Below are 10358 nucleotides of genomic sequence, written 5' to 3' on the forward strand. Positions count from 1 at the left end.
GAGAGAGAGAGGAGAGTGGGAAGTGCTCATTCATTGTCGGTAGAAGCTCCTCCCACAGATAATCATCTCTCTCTCTCTCTCTCTCTCTCTCTCTCTCTCTCTCTCTCTCTCTAAGGCTATGTACTGAATGGAATACTACTGATTACTGCACACTGGATGCCTAGTAGTTTTCAAAGAATATGTGAAACTAGGGATGTAAAAGTAGGCTACTGGTGCTTTGCTACCAAGTCAATACTTAAATATAAAAAAAATATAATGATACACATGTTTCTGCAGTACCGGTAGTACCGAGCACCAACTCAATTTATTCCCCACATGATGTCTGTTTGACTGACTCACAACTGCTTCCAAATGCTTAAAAGCTTATTTGAGCGCATGCTCTGTTACTCCTTTAACACTGAAATGGACAATTAATCAAATTAAATCATGATATGTCCTTGTGTGATTATTTAACCGCTCTGTGCGTTAAAAATTCACTGTGAAGTGCACAGTACCTTCAGGCTTTATATTTATAAAAGTTTAATCGCAGCATTTTGCATTTTAATAATCACACTGGGCCATGTAATAAACCACTTTTCAGGAGGTGTGAAGCTATTGTCAAAGACACCGAAATTAAAAAGTCTTCACGTCAAAATAAAAGTTCAATTCAAAATAAAAGCTTGACACGTGAAATTGAAGAAATCATGACAGAAATGTATTACTACTGTATAGTAAAATGTTATATTTACTGTAATAATTATTATTTTTATTTTTATTATATTCTAGCAATAATGTATCTCACAAGCAAGATTGCTGTTGAACTGAATAGAAGTTTTTAATCAATATTTTTATTTATAATGTGATGCTCTGTTGTGCAGCACTTTATTTGACAAAAATAAGACAAATGTTGTGTTTTATATTATGCTGTGAGGATCTTCACAGAAGCACTTCATTTGATAAAAATGCAATGGTATGTTGAAAAGTAATTGCTCTGTTTTCATTTGATTTAAGTTTTATGAATTAATTTGATTAGACACCATTTTAATGATGAAATTTAATTAAACTCTAAAACATGGAAAACAAAATTTGGTGAAGAAAAACTTCTTAAAAAACCTGAAGCAGTGTTTACTTCAAGGAAGTCTAATGGAGTGTGTTCAGTAGCATATTACCTTTTTTTTGTGTTATCGAAATTGTTATCGAGAATCGTGAAATTTTACTGGTATTTGTACTGACTACTGAAATTATGGTATCGTGAGGTTTCAAACAGTAATATGCTACATTGTTGTGCAAACTGTTATTTTTAAGTCCCAGTTTGAAGTCCAAGCAGCAGATACAAACGATTGCTGAATGAATGAATGTAAAATGCTATTTTGCATTTTTAATCCAATTTTGAGTACAAATGTCTCAACTTTTGGCAGACAGATTAAATAATGAGTCAAGGACATATTAGCTTTCTTTTGGTTCACTTGTCCTACTGGAAATGGAAGATCAAGTTGAATTGCAGTGCATAGTGGAATACAGCATTCTACACAGTAAGCTCAGTTGCATACTGCTCAATTTGGAAAATGTAGTAGGTCATCTAGGTATTCCATGCTTTGCACGGTACTCATACTGCAGAAAAAAAATAGTATGTAGTATGCTATTCCAAACATAATGTCTCGCTCTTTCTACTTATGTTTGGGTTAAAGGAATATTCTGGGTTCAATACAAGTTCAATTAGCATTTGTGGCAAAATGTTGATCACCACAAAAAAAAAATAAATAAATAAATAAATAAAAAGACTTAAAGCAAAAATCGAAGTTGCTTAAATTGTTGTTCTTATGACCATTTTAGGGTTTACAGTGTTATGTCGACATAGCAACAAACTTTAAAGTTGGGCATAACTTTACACAGAAAAGGAAAATAAGTGATTTTTATCACACTAAAATCATGTTAACATGCATATTGTTTATGTCTTGTGGCTATACTTTTGAAACAGTGTGTTTAAACGTTAACGGATTGTCCCTATTCACTTCCATTGTAAGTGCCCCACTGTAACCCAGATTATTTTAAAGGAGGGACAAGTCAAAATAAATTTTTGTGGTAATCAACATTATGCCACAAATGCTGTCGATTGAGCTTAACTTGCACTGAACCAGGGATACTCCTTTAAATGGCTTCAATGTAGTTAGCTAAGTTTCAGAAGTAACTTGTAGTATAGCTAATTACATTTTTAAAGGGTAACTAGAAAGACAACCATCTTGTCAGAAACACTTCCTTAACATTCTCTATGTCATGATTTTATCTAAACAGATAAATTGCACTATACTATGTCAAAAAAAGAAGTTGAAAACTTCGCTTGGCAGGTAAAAAAAAACTAAAACCGCAATGTTTCTGGATGTGAAAACAAATCTGACATTTTGGCAAATGTCAAACAGACAATACAAGAAAACAGCTGATAAAGCTGATACCAGGTAGAACAGAGGAATTAGGAATTTGCACATCTTGCCATGACTACTCATTAAATAACTTTTAGGTTTGCAGCATCCAGGTACGTCTGCACTGGAGAAACTGAGTGTGTTTACATGCACACAAATATGCTGATAACTACAAAAAACCACCATGGTCCAAAATCTGACAATGCAAGCAAACCGCATTTACTTGAGATTTGAAATCATTGGGTTATTCTCAGTTTTTTTCCCCTGTCAAAACATAAAAAGGCTTGCACACAACACAGGCGCACATTGGATAAGTCTGTAAGAACGGTGGTAAATGTGTTTACATGCAGAGCGAAATGGGGGAAGTGTGCAAAAATCTATGTGAGCCGATTGGGTTATGCTTAAACTGTTTATGACCTCACCCTGATAAAGGAAAACTGTTTAGAGCCCCATACACACATGCAGCAACTTAAAGTGATAAATCGACTAGATCTCATTCATTTTCAATGAGAGTTGGTGACTAGATGTGGGTGTAGCGAGCAACATGACAAAGTTGAGAAAAGTGAAACTTTATGCAAATGAGTGACTTTTGGCAATGACAAACAATAGGAGAGAAGACGTGTCAGTGGAGCTCACATCATGATTCTAGTCGAGCGCAGGCAACACAGAGAAGTTAATGTTTCTGTGAGCATTTACATTGTTCTATATGATTTGTCTGTAATCATATACATGGATATAATGAAAATGATGAGTGGAAAAGAAGCTGTCTGCAGTCTGAGTGAATTTAATTCAAACATTGATAGATCGTTCATCTTTTTAATGATGATGCATGAGCAATGCTGCAGTTCATATTAAAACACTCCCCAGCAGACTGTTCATTTTTAGGGACATGAAAACTGATTCTTTGTCCAAATAGAATGATGAATGATGTTTTAGAAATTGTTGGCAGTCTGAGTTGTTTGATTCGTAGATTTCATACATTGGTAGATCGTTAATCCTTGGATTAATGATTTATTGAGCACTGCTGTAGTTTATATAACAACACTTTCTACTGCAAAATATTAATTTTTAGCGACCAAAAAACCTAACTCCTTGTCACATTACAGTGGTATAGTATCTTAGTTTAACTGGCAATATATGTCATCAGTGATCATATTTTCAAAAGATATGGCCAGACGTGAAGTCCACCAATAACGTCCGAGGGACAGCAGTAAGAACACCCACTGGCGACTTCATAGTACGGAGACTAGCGACATTAAGCAATAAAGTCGCTGCATGTGTGTACGGGCTTCAAGGCGATTAATTGACTATACACGCTGTCCCTGTAAAACATGCTCACCGAGTTCTTCAGAAAATTTCATTTTGCACGTCTACTCATATAAAAACGTGCAAATTTTACTTTAAAAGACACATTTCACCTTTGCAAACATTGACTGTACACATAACATCAATAAAGTTCAAAATTCTCATGAAATTGCATATATACTTGAAATCTGTGAAATGACATCACTCCAGAAGGCTCTATCAGCACAATGGTCTAATATTGAATGCATCCAGCTCTGTGAGAGGAATACATCAGTATCCTGGCGGAGACAGGGCTACTTACCACGGCTCGGGCGATGATCCAGCAGGGTACGGCAGTCCAGTGCCAGCCTCCGGGGAGCAACAGGTTCAGGGACAGCCATTGGCATAAGAATACCAGCTCTCACACTCACAAACAATTCTTTAAATCACCAAAAATCCCCGCTTAGGCTATCTAGATAAACCCACAGAATTTAATTACTACTGAACTGATAAAGACATATAAAAGAGCAGCCTGCACATTTGCAACTCACGTAATCTTCCAAAATTATATCTAAATTATGACAACAGATTTGTTTGTAAAAACAAAATAAAAAAATAAGTAAACTGACTGGTTGCAATCCAATCCAATATTCGGAACTGGAATTTTCAGATCCAATACTGAATATTTGCCTCAGATAACCAAATCAGAAACTTTTTTGGGGGAAAAACTTCAACCAAACATTACAAGAACTAGCCTATACAAACAAACAAAAACATAAACTACAAAAAAAAAGCGATATCAGTATTAAATCTCAAATATCAAAAACTTGAATGTTCAACTTTTACGAAAAAGAACAAACAAAAAAAATCCTCTGTAAAGCTTGGTCTCTATCAGGTTTTGATACCTCTCTTTTTAAAGTTAATCCAAGGTTTTTTACAGGGTCTTGAATGTTCAGATCAGCTCATGTCATCCCTCAGCTCTGCATAGATTCCTGTGTCCTGTCCCACTGTCACTGACAGTCCCTCCTCCAGCCAAACTCCCACACTCTCTGGAGTTTACTGAGACAATGACGGAGGAATAGTGTACCTCATTGTGTTAGTGAGATGTTTATTAATGAGAGAGAGAGAAAGAGCGAGAAGCAAGACGTCCAAAGGCAAGAGCTGTCCTTATCCTTACAAACAAGACTATTGGTAACAGGACCTAAAAAGCTCTGCTAAAACTTTGAAGGCCAGTTTCTTTGACACAGATAAGCCCATGTGGTGTTTATCCATTGACTATCCATCTCATTTATGGCTGTGTCTGGAAACTAGCCATAAAGACTTCCATCAGCTCCAAGACACTAATGTAAACTCGCAGATATTTAAAAAAAACACAACTGAATAAAGTTTTTTTTTTTTTCTCGTAGAACCTCTCCAACAGCACTGTGTGCCAGTATAAACTGTAGTAACTATGGTGTTTGGGCGTAAATGCAATAATTCCATTATGGGATTCAAAAATGTCTATTTAGGGACATTTCAAGCATACATTTATTGTTATTTTTCATAATGCACTGGAACCCATGATCACTGAAGCTCATACCTGTCATGATGAATTCTACCGCCAGATGCTGCTCTTGCACTTAACCGGCTACTCAGCCGTACCGGCGTCCAGCGATCCAAAGCCAGATTTCAGCCCAAACAAGGACGCTCCTTTCCTGTCACTCACAGCAGGAAATCCGCAGGATGATGTGAGGCCTACCGACAAATCGCATTTGTGAGATTCAGCAAAACACAAACCGCAGCACTACGTCAGTGCTTACATTTATAGTTAAAATGAAACAAATGCGTGTGTTTTTTTTTAAAATATTAGTCATGTTTGTAATAGAGAAATTTCGTTTTTTAACGTTTTCCTGTCAGGTTAGTCGCGTTGCTGTGAGCGATTTCCAACCAAAGCCGCTAAAGTAAACATTTTAGTAATTAATCTGGCAATAACAGCGTTTTTCTTTTAATTTTGTTTATTCGTTGACTTAATTGACTATTTTTAAATACACTGAAGAACATCTTGAAAAATAAACAACCAACAGTGTCTAGACGGGGTGTGTAATATCACCAAAACAATCTTCTTGTTGAAACATATCTACACTATCGAAACTATTAAAAGAATCGTTTTTATTCCCTCACCTCTCGTATTTAGCTGCATAGTCTGATAGGAAATAAAGCTCCTCTCATCTTCTGTGAGCGAGCTGAAATATAAACATGATAACTGACTCACTGCTGCTCATGTGTATGATTGTAGATCCACACAAACATCGATTCATACACACACTCAAGACACACACTAATTATCTCCGAAAACTAAACTTTACAGGACAGCTGCTCAGAGGAACTCAACACTTCCATAATAACAATCAACACTTTAATAATAATAATAATAATAATAATAATTCTTATTCTTATTATTCTTATTATTATAGATTATGTTTAATGAATGTTAATTTCAAAATGATTGTGTGAATTAATAATAATAACAATAATTATTATTATAGATTATATTTAATTAATGTTAATTTCAAAATTATTGTGTGAAATAATAATAATAATTATTATTATTATTATTATAGATTATATTTAATTAATGTTAATTTCTAAATTATTGTGTGAATTAATAATAATAATAATAAATAATAATAATTCTTCTTATTATTATTATTATTATTATTATTATAAAAATATTTTGTTTTTGAATGAATGCATTTTGCTTGGAATATGCAGTTGTGTAAGACCTGGAAATCAATTTGAAGAATCGAAATATACAGTATATATTTCTACAAACAACATAAACACTATTATTATTATTTTTAATTAGTAGTAGTAGCTGTAGTGGTAGTGGCAGGGAGGGATTATGACTTGCAAAGGCCCCGGGGCCGATTATCTGCAAGGGCCCCCCTCCCCTCCCACCATTTCTTTACATAGCAACTGGCCCAAAAGTTGTTTTGGGGGGGGTGGGTTAGGTTTTTGCCAAACTGGATCGCGCAACCTACTGTACATTGGAGTGTTTTAAGTTACATTTTATATAGTTTAGTTAACGTTTATTGTGTTATTTTAGTGTCATGCCCTTAGAGGTTGACCAATAATGGATTTTGCAGATACGTTAACTAAGGTGGTGGAAAAGGCCGATAACCGATAGTTTTTCAAATATATTTATAGAATGTTTTATATAAAGTTTCTTAGTCTTTCCTGTCCATAGTTTTTCACAGAAACCAGAATTTCTTTTTAACTTTAACCAGAAAAAAATTAAGATCTGGTGCATAATGTGGGACTTTTAATTATAAAAAAAAGCCGAAAACACACTGGGGATTCTTATTTTGAAATGATGAAAACTTGGCTCCATTACAGTGCTCTATAGTTAAGTGGCCTATTTACCAAATTAAGCTTTTTATAGCCTATATATTAACCAGATGAAGGGTTTTGTATACTATATATAAAGTTTAACAGGAATATGGTTTCTTATTATTCACAACATATAAAGTTGGAGACAATGTATGTGCTGCTGATGGAGCACGTTTTCATATAGTTGCACCTCTAGAGGCCACTGTTATACTTTAGAATCAAGCCATTTTAACTGTACAATCCTCCAGCGTCGGCCTGAGGAAAACAGAAGAATATTAAGACAAAAATCTATCAGCAACTATACGTATAGATGTTTGCAGATAACCAATAGTTCCAAAAAGCAGCTATCGGTACCGATTAATCAGTAAAGCCGATATATCGGTCTACCTCTAGTTACCCTCGTGTTTTTTTGTGTTTGTTTTTTGTGTAGTTAACACTGTACTGGCTATATGTGTTCTTTGGCCACAGTTCCTGGAAAGGTCACTTTTTAACTTTACATCACAATGTGGCCTCTTTACATCATAATGTGGCCTCTTTTTTCACCACATGTTGTTTTATATTGGTTATCAGTAATTGAAAGTATAAAGCAGATTTGTATTGTTAAAGCTGGAACAGTACAATTTATTAACATTATATCATTTAACAATATGGTTATGAATGGCAAATATCATAACAATTGACCAGTGTACCAAAATGCCATCTCATATTACCCAGAACCTTGCCACTGTAAAGTTCTGGCAAGTGGCAACTTAATCCAAATCGCCAGTGAGGTTCATTTCAGGCCCGGGTCTGACCTCCAAATGCACTAGAAAAGTTACCGCTAAGTTTAACACAGCTAGGTTTGGCTAGGATCAAAAATAGCAGTTGTTGCATGTTTAAGCTTTAGCCAGGTGCCTGGATGAATGTATAGGGATCAGGATAGATCTGTTGCTGTTTAAGGAGGGCTGGAATGAATTGTGTGTGTGTATTAACTGATTAGGGAGTGCTGGGAATCCCATTAGAGCCAAGCTACAGTTGCTAATGCTGATTAAGTCCCTCCAGAGCCCACCACCTACAACAGTCCATTGCAAAATCTCATCCTTTCTCAATAATGAAACTTCACTTCCAGTTCTATGGATGTGATTTCATATTTTCTACGATTTTGATTATGGCTCTGTAATTGTAATTATTATTACAGTATTTACATGTTATCTCACCCATGGTTACCATATGCTTAACTTATTAAATGTGTCTTAAACAAAAACCTATTTATCTTACTGAAATCGGCAAAACATATGTCTGCTATTTCCTCTTGTGGGGCTTCATTAGTGCTGCTTTCATCGTCTTGCACGGACAAGAATTCAACTTCAAATCGCAAAGCCTGTTGTGTACAGGTGTGCTATTGCTTTTCTAACTGGATGCGTGTTTCTTCTGGTGGACAAATTTAATTTGCAAAACAAATCCCATAGACTTACATTCAAGTAGGGGCACAAGCTATATCTAGGGGCCAGAATATCATAGAGACTTGGGGTTGCTCTCTCTTGATTTGGGTCAGTATACGCAACCACCCAGAACACCCCAGCCCAGCAAATGCATAGCATTGCACTTGAACACTCAGAAAGCTTCAGCAACCACTAATAACACCATAGCATTGTTGTGGCGGCATTTGCACACTTAAATAATGAAAAGGTTAGGATTATAATTATAGACAAGCCCTTCATTTATCCATGAATTGCAATTATATATTTTCACATTTCTTTAGTAATCAACAAAAAAGACTGAAGAACATACTGTTGCTATACCATGTTTTTTGAACATGTACTGTGTAAATATCATAGTTCTTGAATGTGGTATGTACCATTTATCTGATAATAAAATGTACTGCAATGGTCACTCTAGTTGGCTTTGGATTTTAGTTTGCCTTAATAGGTATTGTCTGATTTTTTCCCTCATCAGGTCACTGTCTGAGGGCTTGCGCATTGTGCACAATCAGTAAATTCAGTCTCAAGCACTTTATCCAGCTTATACTGTTGTCAACATTACCTCATCCTACTGACCTACCCAGCTCAGTTCAGCCAATCACTTTCTTTCTTTTGCTATCTTCCTTTGCTCCTTATCAATTTTTGATAAATTAAAATGTAATGCTGAAATTGCATGTGCCATTTTATATGGATTTCCATCTAATCTGCACTTTATCTTTTACTCTCTGCATATGAATAATTTGTGATCATTATACTTCTTTTAATATTTATATATATTTTCTCACAAAAGATTGCAAGAAACAAATATCTCTTGACAGAAATCTCCCAGTAGTATTGTTAAGCTACTGCAGGCCAGTGGGGACCCTTGACCCTGGAGGGCTCAAGTCGTCTCTCGTCTGCATCATGTGACATCAGTGATGAATGCTTTAAGGAGCCAGGGCATCAGTGCTGAGTAAGTAATCCTATTTGGGCAACTTGAGCTTTCTGCCGGGCAATCTGTTGTACGCTTCTCAGCTCAATGAATCAGAAAAACACATACTTCTTTCTAATGAAATGAATGTACCTTCACCAAGGTGGAATGTAGATTGCTGATATATTTTTTCTTCATTTTGTTTACTTGCAATTTGAGAAGAGTGCTGTAGTTAACAGCAGGTAGAATGCAGAAAATCAAGAGAAGGGATCCTTAATGGAACTGAACAGGTGGATTTCTCAAGAGAAGCACAATGTACACAAACGTGTTGGAAATTTTGTTATCTTACAGGTAAACAGATTTTATATATGATTTTTTTTATTTTTTTTATTTAATTCTGTTAGAGTGCTAAGTATGTGAAATGCTCCTCTTCAAGGAAAAATACATCATATTTTTTAGTTTATTCACAGCAAACAAACTTCCTAATGTGTAGGTTACAATATTTTACAGCTAGTAGTTTCTTTATTAATGTAAATATATAAATGACTGCATTAAAATGTATACAAGCAGTTGCAAAGCATATCCAAATTTATTATCCAATTTTATCACAAATCAGACAGCGGAAACAAATTATGTATCGCAGTGTACTGTACGGTAATTATTGGATTAAAGGTCTATTACATTGATAGCCTCTGTTTACAGTTGCTGTTTACAGTTCCAATTTGTAAACTGAACTATGCCTTTTGCGGAAGATCTGGTTTAAGTTGTTATTGCAGGTGTGGGTTGGGTTGGGTAAGGTGGGAAAAAGCTACACAGAACGGGATTGTTTATAGGAGCTAACAGTATTACGGAGCTCAGTGCTAAATCTGGCAGCCTGTTTCAGGGCACACAATGACATCACAGGTCCTCACAATTTTGTCTTATGGTGTCAGAAATGCA

The 10358-nt window shown here is 35.3% G+C and overlaps 1 protein-coding gene across 2 annotated transcripts in view; it reads right to left on the reverse strand.

Moving 5' to 3' along the window:
- LOC127410205 (protein EFR3 homolog B-like) overlaps nucleotides 1-5971 on the reverse strand; it is a 63311-nt gene extending 57340 nt beyond the window's left edge. Inside the window, exons 1-2 of one of the 2 annotated variants that reach the window (XM_051645348.1) lie at nucleotides 5841-5971; nucleotides 5260-5414 (exon numbers count right to left, since the gene is read on the reverse strand). In XM_051645348.1, coding sequence (XP_051501308.1) covers nucleotides 5260-5266 — 7 coding nt within the window. In that variant the 5' untranslated portion in view covers nucleotides 5267-5414; nucleotides 5841-5971. Of the gene's footprint in view, nucleotides 1-4002; nucleotides 4137-5259; nucleotides 5415-5840 lie in introns of those variants that run through there. The other variant, XM_051645347.1, reaches the window with a different exon arrangement.
- Between the last annotated feature and the right edge of the window lie 4387 nt (nucleotides 5972-10358).

This window comes from Myxocyprinus asiaticus, chromosome 19, assembly GCF_019703515.2.
Source record: "Myxocyprinus asiaticus isolate MX2 ecotype Aquarium Trade chromosome 19, UBuf_Myxa_2, whole genome shotgun sequence".
Taxonomy (NCBI): Eukaryota; Metazoa; Chordata; class Actinopteri; order Cypriniformes; family Catostomidae; genus Myxocyprinus; species Myxocyprinus asiaticus.